At 46.3% G+C, this 17,413-nt stretch overlaps 1 protein-coding gene across 2 annotated transcripts in view; it reads left to right on the forward strand.

Moving 5' to 3' along the window:
• cdh23 (cadherin-related 23) overlaps positions 1–17,413 on the forward strand; it is a 422,443-nt gene that overhangs the window by 378,059 nt on the left and 26,971 nt on the right. Inside the window, exons 1-12 of one of the 2 annotated variants that reach the window (XM_066679566.1) lie at positions 901–1,021; positions 2,489–2,698; positions 2,889–2,996; positions 5,913–6,015; positions 6,715–6,840; positions 7,315–7,518; positions 8,747–9,205; positions 9,856–9,972; positions 10,888–11,112; positions 11,620–11,789; positions 12,883–13,020; positions 13,802–13,921. In XM_066679566.1, the coding sequence (XP_066535663.1) occupies positions 2,492–2,698; positions 2,889–2,996; positions 5,913–6,015; positions 6,715–6,840; positions 7,315–7,518; positions 8,747–9,205; positions 9,856–9,972; positions 10,888–11,112; positions 11,620–11,789; positions 12,883–13,020; positions 13,802–13,921 (1,977 nt within the window). In that variant the 5' untranslated portion in view covers positions 901–1,021; positions 2,489–2,491. Of the gene's footprint in view, positions 1–900; positions 1,022–2,488; positions 2,699–2,888; positions 2,997–5,912; positions 6,016–6,714; positions 6,841–7,314; positions 7,519–8,746; positions 9,206–9,855; positions 9,973–10,887; positions 11,113–11,619; positions 11,790–12,882; positions 13,021–13,801; positions 13,922–17,413 lie in introns of those variants that run through there. The other variant, XM_066679568.1, reaches the window with a different exon arrangement.

Raw genomic sequence — 17,413 nt, forward strand, 5'->3', positions numbered from 1 at the left:
AAAGGTTCCAGTGTTAATATCATCTTAGAAGAGAGAGAGAGAGAGAGTGTTCAGTGTGATGCTAACTCTACCACTTAAGAACCTACTTTGTTCTAAAATGCTGTTGAGAAACCAAGCCCTAAATATATTTCTAAAGGTGCTTTTGACATTGAATTCTCAAGAATGTCTCTGTACAGTTGCCCATTCGTTCTTCCTTCAATGACAGAAGCGTGCCAGTGCCGTATGCTGAAAAACAGCCCACACCACGATGTCCCCTCCTCCAAACTCCAGTGTTGGTGCGGTGTTTAGGGGGTGATATGCCGTGCCTTTGACCAGTCTATATTCTCCCAGTACTTCACAGGCTTTTCTAAATGTTGTTGAGCAAACTTTAAACATGCTTCAACCTGCTTTTTCTTCAGAAGCGGAGTCTCTCGTGGTCAGAGTGCATACGGGCCGTGGCGGTTGAGTGATTTACTTATCGTTTTCTTTGAAACAGTTGCACCTGCTGATTCCTGGTCTTTCTGTAACTCTCCAGAAGTGGTCTTTGGCACTTGGGCAACTCTTCTGATGATTCCTTTCACTCCTCTGTGTGAAACCTTTCGGGGGGCAGTTTCTGGCTGGTTGATGGTGCAATAATGTTCTTTCCACTTCCAGATTATGGCCCCAACAGGGCTCACTGGAACCTCCAGGAGTTTAGAAACTCTTCTGTAACCAGTGACATCACCATGTTCTGCAACAATAAGGTTGTGAAAGTCTTGAGAGCGTCATGAGATGTTTCTTGTGTGGCACCTTGGTAATGAGCCACCTTTTTTGTAGGCCACCAGATGAAGCAGCTGATATTAATTTGCACTGAGACGCAGGATTGCTTTCTAATTACTGATAGATTTCAGGTGGTGTGGTGACTCTCCGTGGCTGTGTGCACCTCTCTTTCTTCACGTGTTCAATCCTTTTCCCCTGTGTCTTTTCTCATTATTACACACAAGTTAATTCATTGTTTGATTTCTTTGCGTGTGTGGACTGGACGGGTTGTTACTGACATCTGGTGAGAATGTCCTGTCAATAGCACCTTATTTCACCCGCTGTATGTGCTTTTGGACTTCTGTAAAGAATGTAAGGGTCTGCTAAGTGTGTCCATGAGGCATTTTCAGCTGCACTCAGTGAACGTAGCTGTTTCACAAGACCCTCTTATGAGTATTCACCACGTCTAACTGCTATCTGTGATATAGTCACATGAATATTTTTGATTAACTTGATTAATAACTAAATATTATTAATATTTTTGGGTGTAGTAGAACATTCAAGCCGTTTCTGACCTGTCCAGTAGAGGGAGACAACAGGAACCGACGTTTCTACAGCCGAACTAGCTAGTTTTTAGTTTAGAGTGGTTCTCAAACTGTGGGGTGAAGCAGCAAGAGGTGGTAATGATTAAAAAAGATTTACTACTTATTTAAGGAATGGGGGGCAGGGGTTGGAGGGTTCCCCCAGTGTCCAGCGTTCCCCAGTGTGACCCCCCAGAGACATCCATGTGAAGAAAGCCCAGTTTCAGCTGTTTACTGAATGTAAGCAAAGGCTAGAGACAGACGTGAGCGGTTGGGACTTTATCATAAAAAGGGTAAAGAAGAAGCCAAGGCCAAGCCTGAGAAATACTATGGAGCCCTAATTACATTAATTCCAGTGGCAAAAAATAGAGAGAAACAAAGTGAGATTTCTGTAAATGTGAAGATAAAATAGAAGGAAATTCTCAGCTGAAGGAAAACAATGTGGCAGTTCTTTGCATCATTAGAGTCTTAAAGCACCGTTTAACACAGCGCCACACCTCCTTCACCCCCTGATACAAGAGCAGAGAGCCGCTGTGACCTGCTCCAAGCACCGCACCGTTCTCTCCTACAGCATGTTACAGCATATGAGTGGTATATAATTGACTTCTGACAGTTGACAAAATGTTCTCATGAATGTTTAAAACATTCTCGCTTGTTTTCTCACTTTGTCTTTTAGTAAATGTTTTAAAATACAAATGTCAAGTATAAAATGCAACAAAACCATGCAAAAATTTGGCCCTTGGAACAGAGGAAGAACCAGGGGCCACACACCTTTCTGTGATAAGACTCACAGCTGGAGCTTGGAGGATTGGGTTTAGTAACTGGGTGGTACTCGGTCTAAAAAGAAAACAGAAAACATTTACGTAGACGATGATATAGACCACTGTACACTAACTGTACCTCCATCATTCTGCATTCATACTGCTCTGTGTTTATACACTGCTCTTTGTTTGACTCTGGTCTCTAATAGCTGAGCATGGGCTTCTCTCAGTGGTTCCTCCTCGTGCTCTGAGGGAAGCCTGTATTGTTACGGTCTAATCTGAAGGGACAGACCAAACCAAACATGTACCTCATACCAATACATCACTCCCATATACAGCGCTCCTCACTTTTCCAGTGTAATTCCGGGTGATTCTGGGATTATTCCGACTGATCCTGCAGGTTTTGAGGGTTACTGTGTTTTGTATCAGGTGATGGTGGGGGTTCAGGTGCTGGACATTAACGATAACGACCCCATGCTGCTGAACTTGCCCCTGAACACCAGCGTGAGTGAAGGAGCTTCTATCCACACATCCATCGCACGTGTCCGAGCGCAGGACGCAGACAGTGGACGGAACGCTCTCCTGACTTTCAACATCACAGCGGGCAACCCAGACGGAGCCTTCTACATCAACGAAACTGTGAGAGTTTTTAGTGTACTGAATTACACTAGCCTAGAATTAGCTTCTTCATGCAGCCAGTAATGGGCCCTGCAGTCTGCATCACTGACTTTCTTTACTACGTGGCTTTTAGTTCAACAGTACTTTAGAGCACTGCATAATAACTGCACTTTAAAGGTTTAATCTCTCTCTCTCTCTCTCTCTCTCTCAGTCAGGAGTGGTTCAGGTGAACAGACCACTGGACAGAGAGAGAGTTGCTGAATATACACTGACCATCACTGTCAAAGACAATCCAGAGAACCCCCGTATTTCCCGCAGGGTAAATATAATTACTCTGTGACACCTTACAACAATATGTACAACACAGTACAACCCTGCACCGCTCTATACAACACAGTACAACACCACTGTACCACTCTACACAACACAGTACAACACCACTGTACCACTCTACACAACACAGTACAACCCTGCACCGCTCTATACAACACAGTACAACCCTGCACCACTCTATACAACACAGTACAACCCTGCACCGCTCTATACAACACAAGACAACCCTGCACCGCTCTATACAACACAGTACAACACCACTGTACCACTCTATACAACACAGTACAACACCACTGTACCACTCTACACAACACAGTACAACCCTGCACCGCTCTATACAACACAGTACAACACCACTGTACCACTCTACACAACACAGTACAACCCTGTACCGCTCTATACAACACAAGACAACCCTGCACCGCTCTATACAACACAGTACAACACCACTGTACCACTCTATACAACACAGTACAACACCACTGTACCACTCTACAAAACACAGTACAACCCTGCACCGCTCTATACAACACAGTACAACACCACTGTACCACTCTACACAACACAGTACAACCCTGCACCGCTCTATACAAAACAGTACAACCCTGCACCACTCTATACAACACAGTACAACCCTGCACCGCTCTATACAACACAAGACAACCCTGCACCGCTCTATACAACACAGTACAACACCACTGTACCACTCTATACAACACAGTACAACACCACTGTACCACTCTACACAACACAGTACAACCCTGCACCGCTCTATACAACACAGTACAACACCACTGTACCACTCTACACAACACAGTACAACCCTGTACCGCTCTATACAACACAGTACAACACCACTGTACCACTATATACAACACAGTACAACACCACTGTACCACTCTACACAACACAGTACAACCCTGCACCGCTCTATACAACACAGTACAACACCACTGTACCACTCTACACAACACAGTACAACCCTGTACCGCTCTATACAACACAGTACAACACCACTGTACCACTCTACACAACACAGTACAACTTTGTACTGCTCTATACAACACAGTACAACCTTGTACCGCTCTATACAACACAGTACATCCTTGTACCGCTCTATACAACATAGTACAACATTGTACCGCTCTATACAAAACAGTACAACCCTGTACCGCTCTATACAACACAGTACAACACCACTGTACCACTCTACACAACACAGTACAACACCACTGTACCGCTCTATACAACACAGTACAACACCACTGTACCGCTCTATACAACACAGTACAACCCTGTACCGCTCTATACAACACAGTACAACCCTGTACCGCTCTATACAACACAGTACAACCCTGTACCGCTCTATACAACACAGTACAACCCTGTACCGCTCTATACAACACAGTACAACACCACTGTACTGCTCTATACAACACAGTACAACCCTGCACCGCTCTATACAACACAGTACAACCCTGTACCGCTCTATACAACACAGTACAACCCTTCACCGCTCTACACAACACAATACAACCTTGTACCGCTCTATACAACACAGTACAACACCACTGTACCACTCTACACAACACAGTACAACCCTGCACCGCTCTATACAACACAGTACAACCTTGTACCGCTCTATACAACACAGTACAACCTTGTACCGCTCTATACAACACAGTACAACCTTGTACCGCTCTACACAACACAGTACAACCCTGTACCGCTCTATACAACACAGTACAACCCTGTACCGCTCTATACAACACAGTACAACCCTGTACCGCTCTATACAACACAGTACAACACCACTGTACCGCTCTACACAACACAGTACAACCCTGCACCGCTCTATACAACACAGTACAACCTTGTACCGCTCTATACAACACAGTACAACCTTGTACCGCTCTATACAACACAGTACAACCCTGTACCGCTCTATACAACACAGTACAACACCACTGTACCGCTCTACACAACACAGTACAACCCTGTACCGCTCTATACAACACAGTACAACCCTGTACCGCTCTATACAACACAGTACAACCCTATACCGGTCTACACAACACAGTACAACACCACTGTACCGTTCTATACAACACAGTACAACCCTGTACCGTTCTATACAACATAGTACAACCCTGTACCGCTCTATACAACACAGTACAACCCTGTACCGCACTACACAACACAGTATAACCCTGTACCGCTCTATACAAAACAGTACAACAACCCTGTACCGCTCTACACAACACAGTACAACCCTGTACCGCTCTATACAACACAGTACAACACCACTGTACCGCTCTATACAACACAGTACAACACCACTGTACTGCTCTATAAAATACAGTACAACACCACTGTACCGCACTATGCAACACAGTACAACACCACTGTACCGCTCTATACAACACACTACAACATCACTGTACCGCACTACACAACACAATACAACCCTGTACCGCTCTATACAACACAGTACAACACCACTGTACCGCTCTATACAACACAGTACAACCCTGTACCACATTATATAACTGTATACAGTGCTATATCACATATATCATTATATATGTGATTATAAATCATTAGAAATCTGTACCACACTGTAGCACACTTTATAACACTTTAAATCGCGCCACAGTTATATACCCCACTTTACAACTCATTACTTCTTCATAACACACTTTACAACTGTATACCACACACACCGCTACATTATACTACTCCTTACTACTCTATACAACACTATAGCGCCTTATAATTAATAGACAACTCTTTAAATACCCTGCATTTCAGAAGTAATATTAGATGAGCATGTCTTAACAAACCTTGCTGCTGTCTGGTGATTGACTGCTGGTCTAAGATCCTGTCCTCCATCCCTCTGCAGGACTCAGACATGCTGGTGGTCACCATTCTGGACATAAATGACAACAGGCCCATCTTCACATCCCCCAGCTACAGAGGGGAGATCAGTGAGAACTCTCCCACAGGTACAGCACTCAGCAGTGTGATTATAGAAGAGTCCTTTAAATACACAGGGTCTTACTGACAGTATTAAAAGGTATTACAGTGGTGTTTATTATGGAAAACTATGATATCATCTTGTGAATAATGATACAAGCTTTGTAAATGTTTGAAAAAGACTTTTGCATGTGTCATTAAGACAAAATTATATAAATGTAGACCTGAGCGCACAGCAGTGAGGAGCGAGGAGCAGAAGCTCTGGTTTTTAGCCGTTTTCACTCTGTTCTCTTTCTCCGTTCTCGTTTTCTCCGTTTTTACTCAGTGCTCTTATTTCTCCGCGCTCGTTGTGTCTGTTTTGCTGAGTTTTCCCCTCGTCTTTGTGCTCTCGCATAAACACGGGTCTAGCGCTGTGATTGGACAGACTCTGATGAGGGGGCGGGGCCATTCTAAAGTCTCTGCACTTGACGTCAGAAGCGGAGCAGAATTGAAACAACTAGTTTATCCCATGTTTTCTGACTCAGGCAGCGCACAGGAAACTGACTGGGTGGTCTTGTTTCACAGTGTGTGTGTTGGTGGGTTCCTGATCCCCACATTAATCTAAACAAGCACTGAACAAGGGATTTTCACTTCCAGCAACATAAGCTCTGTGCACATATATGAATGGTGTCTGTGATTGTGTAATCATGTAAAAACCATGCTTATCCTCCTTTGTGTCCCTCTATCAGGCACCACTGTGGTGATTCTGAATGGACCTGTCCTGGCTGTGGACAAAGATATCGGGATAAATGCTGTAGTGAAGTACAGCCTGCTGGGACCCAGAGTGGACCTCTTCACCATCAACTCCACCACAGGTCAGACACAGCCATCAGCGTAAAACTGTTCATACCTCATATTTCAGACATTAGAAACACACACACACACACATTCTCTCTCTCTCTCTCTCTCTCTCTCTCTCTCTCTCTCTCTCTCTCTCTCTCTCTCTCTGTCTATCTCTCTCTCACACTCTCCCTCCCTCTCTCTCTCTCTCTCTCACTCACTCTCTCTCTGTCTCTTTCTTTCTCTCTCTCTCTCTCTCTCTCTGTCTCTCTCTCTCACTCTCTCTTTCTTTCTCTCACTCTCTCTCTCTTTCTTTCTCTCTCTCTCTCTCTCTCTCTCTCTCTCTGTCACACTCTCCCTCTCTCTCTCTCACTCACTCTCTCTCTGTCTCTTTCTTTCTCTCTCTCTCACTCTCTCTTTCTTTCTCTCTCTCACTCTCTCTTTTTCTCTCTCTCTCTCTCTCTCTCTGTCTCTCTCTCTTTCACACTCTCCCTCTCTCTCTGCTGTAGCTGTGGTATCAGTTCGTCAGGGAGCAGTGTTGGACCGAGAGGCGTTCTCTGACCCTCGTGTGGAACTGTTTGTTGTCGGAGAGGACGTCGGGGGTCTCAACAGCAGCGTCCCTCTCACCATCACCATCCTTGACAGAAACGACAACCCGCCAGTGTTTAACCCCTCCAGCTTCACTGTACGCCTTCCTGAAAACAGCCCCACAGGTGAGAGAGAGAGAGAGATGAGAAGGAAGGAGACACAATGATGAAAGAGAAGGACAAAAGGAACAGAGAGAGAGAGAGTGTGAGAGAGAAGAGAGAGAGATACACAGTGAGAGACAGACAGAATGAGAAAAAAGAGAGACATACAGAGAAAGAAAGAGAGGGAAGAGAGAGTGAGACAGTGAAAGGGCTATGAGAGAGAGAGAGAGAGAGAGAGGTGTCTGAGTAAAAAGTATGATATAAAATTAAAATATATTAAAATGATGATGTAAATGGCATTAAAATGCTTTAATTTTCATTGAAATTGCCTCTGCATTTAAACCCTCTGTTGCAGTGAACACACACACACACACACTAGTGCACACAGGGAATGGACCCTCATCGAGACTCACTGAGTTAATGGGGTCTGTACGAGACGTGTTCAGTGTGAAGTAAAACACTAAAATGTATTATATTTTTATTTATCCGTGTAATCACCTTCATTTCTCTACATTTGTTAGATCTAGTGATTTGCTTCAACGCCAAGAAAAAAAATACGGTTTGTCTTCACTAGAAAAATGACCCTTTCTGTCTGTCACTGGAAAATCCCTTTCCACTGAGGTCCCCCTTCAGATCTGGGAGCAGGTAAAACCCCTCGGAGCGAGTTGGGGCTGAAGTCCACGGTCACACACACAGCGTCAGGCTCCAGTTCCCTCAACACACTTGTGTTACTGAGAATGGTTTTGTTTTCACAGCGACTGCAGCAAAACCGATGATGGAAGTGAATGAAAATCCCTGAGAAAGTCAAGTCCGATTTCTTTACCACCTGATAGTGTCACAAAGCAGCTTCACACACATCGAGAATGAAAACATCCAACTGATGTTAAAAGATCAAGCTCGAAGCTGGAGGAAGAAACCTTGAAGAAGAAGAAGAACCAAGACCCATCCTTCTCTGGTCAAACGCGTTATAAACAATAGATATTTAATGTAAAACTGCAGGTAGAAGTAGCCTCTTGAGTTTGTGTAAGCAGTGGAGGTCTTTAGTAAAGGTCCCATCACAGATAAGAAGGTGTGGAGTGGAGCAGATGCTGGGGACGGAGGGTAAATAACTCGTCCTAAGGCGGGTGAGCAGGGGCCAGGACGATCATTAACTCGAAGAGATAGTTTGGAACGTGTCACTTCCTAGAACAGCTGTAAAATGACCTGCAGAATTAGCAGATGTTGTGACCCGTGTGTGTGGCCTGTGTCTCAGGTGTGGTAGTGACCCAGCTGTCGGCTACGGACGCGGACGCTGGCTCTAACGGCTGGCTGCAGTATCGTCTGGAGAGTGGAGCTCAGGATCGTTTTGTGGTGGACGGCGTGTCCGGAGCCGTGCTGGTGGGGAACGCTACCCTGGACCGAGAGGAGCGTGCCTCGTACCGGCTGGTCGTGGCCGCGACGGACCGGGGCACACCTCCTCTATCGGGTACGGCCACGCTTACGGTGGTGCTGGACGACGTGAACGACTCACGGCCGCGCTTCCTGCAGCCCGTCCAGACCATCAGCGTCAACGAGTCCACTCCGCCCGGGGTGGTGGTGGCCACCCTCACCGCCGAGGACCCTGACCTCCGACCTCGCCTCGAGTATTACATCATCTCTGTGGAGGCCAAGGATGACGGGAATAACCCGGTCAGTGGCCTGCAGGAGTCTTTCGGCATCGACTTTCACACAGGTGAGACCAGACAGGTGTGGACCCTCGGGCAGAAACATCGTCTACAGATCAGACAACTACTTTATTTCTGAAGGTTATTTCTGCAGTGAAGGGTGTTAAGGTGGAGTGTGTCCTCCTGCTGCACGAGGTGTAGAGTTTACACAAGATGATGAGGATTAGAAGGCATTCAGCGTTCTAAACATTAGAGACGTCAGGTACATATCAGAGTTGGAGCTCCATCAGTGCAGAGAACATTTTTAATAATAATCATTATTATATTTATTTGTACAGAACCTTCATTCATTCATTGTCTGTAACCCTTATCCAGTTCAGGGTCGCGGTGGGTCTGGAGCCTACCTGGAATCATTGGGCACAAGACAGGAACACACCCTGGGGGGGGGGGGGGGCGCCAGTCCTTCACAGGGCGACACACGCTCACACATTCACTCACACACTCACACCTCAAAGCACTTTTTTCAGTCACTAATCCACCTCCCACCGTGTGTTTTTGGAGCGTGGGAGGAAAAACACTCAGATCTCCTCAAAGGATTTTGCATTGATATTTACAATTCAGAAATTACTCCACAGCTCTGACCTTAATTCTGGACACAACTAGCATTGTTTGCAGGTTAAAACTGTGAGTGTGTGTGTGTGTGTGTGTGTGTCTTCAGGTGCTGTATTTGTGCGAAACCCTTTAAACAGAGAGCTGGTGGCTACTTTTGAGATCATCGTGTCGGTGCATGATAACGCCAGTGATGTCATCGACATGTCAGTCAGTGTTCCCAATGGTAATAATGAACTGTCTTTAGTAGTGTGATTTAGTTCTCTCTCTCTCTCTCTCCTCTCTCTCTGTTTCTCTTTCCTCCCTCTCTCTCTCTCACTCTCTCTCTCTCTCTCTCTCTCTCTCTCTCTGTGTGTTTCTCTTTCCCCTTTCTCTCTCTCTTTCTCTTTCTCCTCTCTCTCTCTCTCCTCTCTCTCTCTCTGTCTCTGTCTCTGTCTCTCTCTCTCTCTCTCTCCTCTCTCTCTGTCTCTCTCTCTCTCCTCTCTCCTCTGTCCCCCCTCTCTCTCTCTCCCCCCTCTCTCTCTCTCCCCCTCTCTGTCTGTCCCTCTCTCCCCCCCTCTCTCTGTCCCTCTCTCCCCCCCTCTCTCTCCTCTCTCCTCTCTCTCTCTCTCTCTCTGCACTTCCCAGTGTAATATAGTAGTGCTCACTGTTTACATCAGTGATATTCTCAAAGATGAAACATTACTGTATTTAGACAAATCAAACCAAATAACAGTAAAAGCAAATAATTCCAAACCTTTAATATGTGATCATTCTTCAGTTTAATATTCATTTACCACTTTACCACTAAACGTTTTTAATTCCTTGCCACATCTATTCCACCATGTTACACTGTAAACCTATATACAACGATGTCTGCTGTTTGTCTGTACTTTTGTCTTTTTAAACACACACATTCCTCTTAGTTCACACCCGATCCGTACAGTGACTCTCTGAGGAGAACCTCGTTTATTGTTGCTTTATAATAATACCATTTATTGGCACCTGTTTTCTTATGTGGGTGAATACTTATGAAAAATTAATCAATGGATCTTTTGAAAATCAATACTTTCTTTCCTCTGTGATATTTTCTTTCTTATGGTGAATAATCCACTTCCTCCATAACCTACATAACTCTGCCCCTCTCCTCCGCTCCTGACAGCCAGGCTGACCATCAGCGTGCTGGACGTGAACGACAATGCTCCCCGGTTTCGTCCGTTTGGGGTCACTAATTTCTCAGAGAGTATTCTGGAAGGGGCTCAGCCCGGCACCACTTTACTCTCAGTGTCAGCGGTAGATCCGGACAAAGGCCCTAATGGACAGATCTTCTACGAGCTTCTGCATCTGCCCAGAGGAGGGTACGTCCGATTAGAAGACCCCTCTACAGGTGTGTACAACTAGCACCATACACTCACACACTTACCACAGCACACACCACAGTTTACAGTTCACTATCAGTTTGTGTTTCCACCGGGGGGCTCCCGTTTCCTCCCGCAGTCCAAACACGCACATTGGTGGAAGATTGTCCATGGGGGTGTGTGTGTGAGTGACTGGGTGAGTGTGTGAGTGACTGGGTGAGTGTGTGAAACTGTCCACAGGTGTGTGTGTGTGTGAGTGACTGAGTGAGTGTGTGAAACTGTCCACAGGTGTGTGTGTGTGTGAGTGACTGAGTGAGTGTGTGAAACTGTCCACAGGTGTAAGTGACTGGGTGAGTGTGTGAAACTGTCCACAGGTGTGAGTGTGTGAGTGATTGGATGAGTGTGTGAAACTGTCCACAGGTGTGTGTTCTTGTTTTCTCTGTTGTTACTCATTTAAAAAGATTTTTATCACAGTGAAAGATTTTAGAACAGAATTGCAGTCTTTCTGTCTAATGTTCAACGTGTTTTTTCCTCAGGTAAGATTATAGCCAACAGGACGGTGGATTACGAGCAGGTTCAGTGGCTGAACTTCACGGTGCGCACTGAGGACAGGGGCAGCCCTCCCAGATTCTCAGAGCTCCCTGTTTACCTGCGCATCGTCGACGTCAACGACAACAACCCCATCTTCACACAGCCTTCATACCAAGTATTATACACACACATACAAATAAACACACACACTGTGAGAGCATGTGAACTGTGATTATAATCATACACAAGACAAAAAACCCTATGCCAATCTATTAGAGCTTGACATAGGGCCTACCCCACCCTCTCCCTACCGGCAGCCACCACATTTCTACCGTTCCGATCCTACAGCTACACCCTAAGGTTGCTGTGGCCGTTTACGATCCGATGATCCATGAGCACCCACACCACCCACTGTATCACTAGCTCTTCACAGGGGTCATCAGACAGCGACACCTCCAGAAGACTCAACAGCGAAGACTGGCGTCCCAGACCCACCCCCCTCCAGGCTTCACAGTCCTACCTCACCCTGTAAATCCACACTGGCCTCCCTGGTGACTGAGGCTGTACATAGCCCCACTGGCACCGTTAATGCCTGCTCAGAGCCACCAGTTCCATGTGATACATATGTGCTACATCACCAACAATCACAATAACATCTCTACAGTGCATTTCCCCAAATAATCTGTGCTCTCCTCATCCACAACCACTGACTAGACCTTTCAGCTGTTTCTGATCACTCCTTCACAGCTGCCCTTAGTTTCCGGCCCCTGATGAAGAAACTGCACAAGCGTCCTCAAATGGAGCCGTTAACTCTAGGAAATAAACTCTCAGTTTACTTTCAAAGTACAGCACCATGTCTGGGCTCAGTGTAGGTAATGCAGTGCATTCTGGGACCTGCAGTTTTTCTAGAACTTGTTCCCCCTCACACACAAACCTAACTATTTTATTCCTACAACCACTTGTCAATGAATTCACCTCTGAGTGTTTGCTGTCCCACAAACATGCTAAACCCCTTAGCACCTGATTATGTCTCCATGTATACGACCCTGCGACAAACTAGCAATACATTTGCATATTTTTTTGTTCTGACTTTATCACTGTTTACGATCTTTTTAGGAGAGGACATGGCAACCTTGTGCAATTCTCTCTTTATGTATTTGATCCCTATGACTTTTCAGGAATCAAGAAGATTAATAATCAGATGATCATCTCAGAGCTGACTGTGCTAACGTTAGTGTGTGTGTGTGTGTGTGTGTGTGTGTGTGTAGAAGCCAGTATTTGAGAATGTGGCTCTGGGCACCATTATCGTTCGAGTGAGTGCGACAGATGCAGACTCTGGACTCTTCGCAGTGATTGAGTACTCACTGGTGGATGGAGAGGGCAAGTTTGGAATCACCCCTTCTACGGTCAGTGTGTTTGTGTGTGTGTGTGTGTGTGTGTGTGTACTACTGTTTGTTTGTCATAATCTCTGCATGTTATTGTGATGTTCAATGGAGATCACACATCTTGTGTTAAAAGAACACTCTGCAATTTTGCTACTTTAAAGTTACAGCTTCAAAATCATTGTGACGCTCCACTGAGCTGTACTTTGTAACTTTTGGAGGAGGCTAGGAAAACACCCCCTCACTCCCCCGCTCTTGATTTCAGGAGAGTGCTCTAAAAGTTAAGTACATTCTTCAACGCTAGTTCGAGGAGCTAAGATACCAAATCTCACCTAATGTTACTTTAAATCTCCATAGGAGACTTAGAAAATGAAATGGGACTTTATGAAGCGCCCTGTGAAGGACTGGCGCCCCCTCCAGGGTGTATTCCCGCCTTGCGCCCAATGATTCCAGGTAGCCTCTGGACCCACCGCGACCCTGAATTGGATAAGGGTTACAGACAATGAATGGATTGATGGACTTTGTGAAGCAGCTGTACATGATTTGAACATCACCTAGATGCTAGATGTTTGTTGAACCGTGGTCTCTGAGTGATGGCGCTCCATCCAGTAATTTTGGGATGAGGTGGAGTGGTGTTTGTGATCCAGAACTAATCCCGCTACATCACTAACTCACCTCCCTATGCTCTCATGACTGAATGCCAACAAATCCTTACAGAAATGTTCACGGTAAAGAAGCTGAGCTTTAGAATAGAGTGATGCTTGTGTCCCCACTCATACCTTCATCGTCGTCATCTTCCTCACAGGGTGACATCTACATCCTCTCTGCTCTGGACCGAGAAACTAAAGACCACTACACACTGACCGCCGTGGCCCGGGACAACCCTGGGGGCAGCCCCAGCAACCGCCGGGAGAACTCAGTCCAGGTACTGTTGGACTAGCTTCTACTGTGACTGGGCTCAGGGCACTGTAATACTGTAATGTGTCAGGATTGCTTTAGGGAGTTAAGTATTTATAATAAATGTGTTTTAACTCACTCACATACTGTACATACTCACTCATATTTAACTGCTGGACCACAAGGGGGTGCTATTCAGTGTTTGAACTCACTCACATACTGTACATACTCACTCATATTTAACTGCTGCTCCACAAGGGGGTGCTATTCAGTGTTTCACATCTAAGCAGCTGTGTCCTTGCTTTATTGTTAAGTACATAATTCCACATTAAAAATGTAACGGATCGGCAGTGATATAGTTATTGTTTATTCTCTCAGCTCCATTGATTAAACAGGAGCACCCTGTAATGCTACAATTACAGAATGTAATCCATCCTTTGCGCTGCATACTTTGTTGGACCCTGCTCAAGCCGGTCTCATTCAGCTGGTGGATCACCACCCTCCTGCTCATTTCTACAGAGAGTGTGAGTTTCTGGAGGATCAAACAGGCGTAATTAAAATCTTTCGAAGAGGAGTTCAGCATGACTAGTCTTCATTTCCTGTCGTAGTGCAGAGAGGATGTTTGTAGAACAATCAGCATTCAATTCTCAAATGAGAGTGGAAAAAAATAGCACACACATCCACCCCCAGCACGAGCAGCGTGGCTGAAGTAACACTTGAGCAGCTGTAAACGTGCACAGATTCAGAGGGGATTACCACATTTGCATCGTATTTTAACTAGCAGCCCTTTAACTCCAGGTACGTCTGGTGACTGAAGCCTGCTTCTTTAGTCTAGCACAGGTTACTGGAGCTGAGAAGTAATGGAAGCTTTGAGCCACCGGGTTAGAACTGTACAAATCACACGAGTGTGTTTTTAATTGTTGATTAATATCTAATAGACTGGATCAGGTGGATTTTGATACTCTAGGGCAGGGGTCTTCAAAATACGGCCCACGGATGATAAACGCTTCAAATTGATCGGCCCCTTTAACTACAGCATACCGAATGTGGTCCAAGGGCGTAGAGACGGATGGAACATGTCTCTACACCAGTCCAGCGACTACTGAATAGTTGAAAAAGTCTATCTCTGCGACTATTTTGATTAAAAAGTTTGAGGACCACTGCTCTATGGCTTTGTTGGCACAGTGGGTAAAAATGGCCCAAATTCAATTTTCTGATTCAAGTAGTCTTATCTCCCTGTCTCTAGTCATCTCTCCCTGTCTCTAGTCGTCTCTCCTTGTCTCTCCCTCTCTCTAGCCGTCTCTCCCTCTCTCTAGCCGTCTCTCCCTGTCTCTAGTCGTCTCTCCCTGTCTCTAGTCGTCTCTCCCTCTCTCTAGTCGTCTCTCCCTGTCTCTAGTCCTCTCTCCCTGTCTCTAGCCGTCTCTCCCTCTCTCTAGTCGTCTCTCCCTCTCTCTAGTCGTCTCTCCCTGTCTCTAGTCGTCTCTCCCTCTCTCTAGTCGTCTCTCCCTCTCTCTAGTCGTCTCTCCCTCTCTCTAGTCGTCTCTCCCTGTCTCTAGTCCTCTCTCCCTGTCTCTAGCCGTCTCTCCCTCTCTCTAGTCGTCTCTCCCTCTCTCTAGTCGTCTCTCCCTGTCTCTAGTCGTCTCTCCCTGTCTCTAGTCGTCTCTCCCTCTCTCTAGTCGTCTCTCCCTCTCTCTAGTCCTCTCTCCCTCTCTCTAGTCGTCTCTCCCTCTCTCTAGTCGTCTCTCCCTCTCTCTAGTCCTCTCTCCCTCTCTCTAGTCGTCTCTCCCTCTCTCTAGTCGTCTCTCCCTCTCTCTAGTCCTCTCTCCCTCTCTCTAGTCGTCTCTCCCTCTCTCTAGTCGTCTCTCCCTGTCTCTAGTCGTCTCTCCCTCTCTCTAGTCGTCTCTCCCTCTCTCTAGCCGTCTCTCCCTGTCTCTAGCCGTCTCTCCCTGTCTCTAGCCGTCTCTCCCTGTCTCTAGCCGTCTCTCCCTGTCTCTAGTCGTCTCTCCCTGTCTCTAGCCGTCTCTCCCTGTCTCTAGTCGTCTCTCCCTCTCTCTAGCCGTCTCTCCCTGTCTCTAGCCGTCTCTCCCTGTCTCTAGCCGTCTCTCCCTGTCTCTAGTCGTATCTCCCTGTCTCTAGCCGTCTCCCCCTGTCTCTAGCCGTCTCCCCCTGTCTCTGGCCGTCTCCCCCTGTCTCTGGCCGTCTCTCCCTGTCTCTGGCCGTCTCTCCCTGTCTCTGGCCGTCTCTCCCTGTCTCTGGCCGTCTCTCCCTGTCTCTGGTCGTCTCTCCCTGTCTCTGGTCGTCTCTCCCTGTCTCTGGTCGTCTCTCCCTGTCTCTGGTCGTCTCTCCCTGTCTCTGGTCGTCTCTCCCTGTCTCTGGTCGTCTCTCCCTGTCTCTGGCCGTCTCTCCCTGTCTCTGGCCGTCTCTCCCTGTCTCTAGCCGTCTCTCCCTGTCTCTGGTCCTCTCTCCCTGTCTCTGGTCCTCTCTCCCTGTCTCTGGTCCTCTCTCCCTGTCTCTGGTCCTCTCTCCCTGTCTCTAGCCGTCTCTCCCTGTCTCTAGTCGTCTCTCCCTGTCTCTGGTCCTCTCTCCCTGTCTCTGGTCCTCTCTCCCTGTCTCTAGCCGTCTCTCCCTGTCTCTAGTCGTCTCTCCCCACAGTCCTGCACTCCCCACTTATATAGGAGTTTTTCTGTCTGTCCATTTAAGGTAAAGGAATAGCTTGTGTGTTCATTATTCCCAGCTCTGGGACTGAGACGAGTTATAGCCTCCTGCGCTCTCAGGAAACGTACTCTCCTCACACATGGACACAGACCAAAATCAGATGTGTAAACCCAGAGTAGTAAAACATTCCGATGTACTGCACACACTTAATAAAATATGCAAATATGGACATTAAATTATACGTCGTTTGAATACACATCACTTGTTAATGTCACTATATCCCACATCAGTCTTCACAGATCACACCCATACGCACAAACAAACAATGCCTTAGGTCCCTGTGCTCTGTCCAGAAATCACACAACAACCTGCTCTTTTTCCAAACTATATCCTCAGTGGGAAAATGATTTTTTTTCAAAGGCATTAAAACATGAACTCATTCTAAAAGTCAGTGGTTATCCACGGATCAGGTGTTTGAATGGCTCTTGTGTTCCTAGCGTGACATGGTCAGGGACATGGACACTAGAGCCTGCAGAGTGAGTTTAATATCATCAATATTCACATCTTTATTTCTTTAAAACATGAATTAAGAAATTTCATACGTATTTCACTGCCCAATACTTTTCTTAAGAAAACGAAAATGCTGACAGATCAGTTTCCATTCCCTAAAGACAGCATACTACAGCCAAAGTGCCTAGATGAACAAACAGGAATCATGCCTCAATGCTGTGGTTTATCTTTCCTCCCGACGGCGTTCAGAGAGAGAGAGAGAGGCACATTCCCACCAACTGGATATGGATCAGATTTCAGTAGCCCACGTGAAATACGGTCAGACTGACGTTTTATTGTTCACAGAGACACAAAG

Source organism: Hoplias malabaricus, chromosome 8 (assembly GCF_029633855.1).
Source record: "Hoplias malabaricus isolate fHopMal1 chromosome 8, fHopMal1.hap1, whole genome shotgun sequence".
NCBI lineage: Eukaryota > Metazoa > Chordata > Actinopteri > Characiformes > Erythrinidae > Hoplias > Hoplias malabaricus.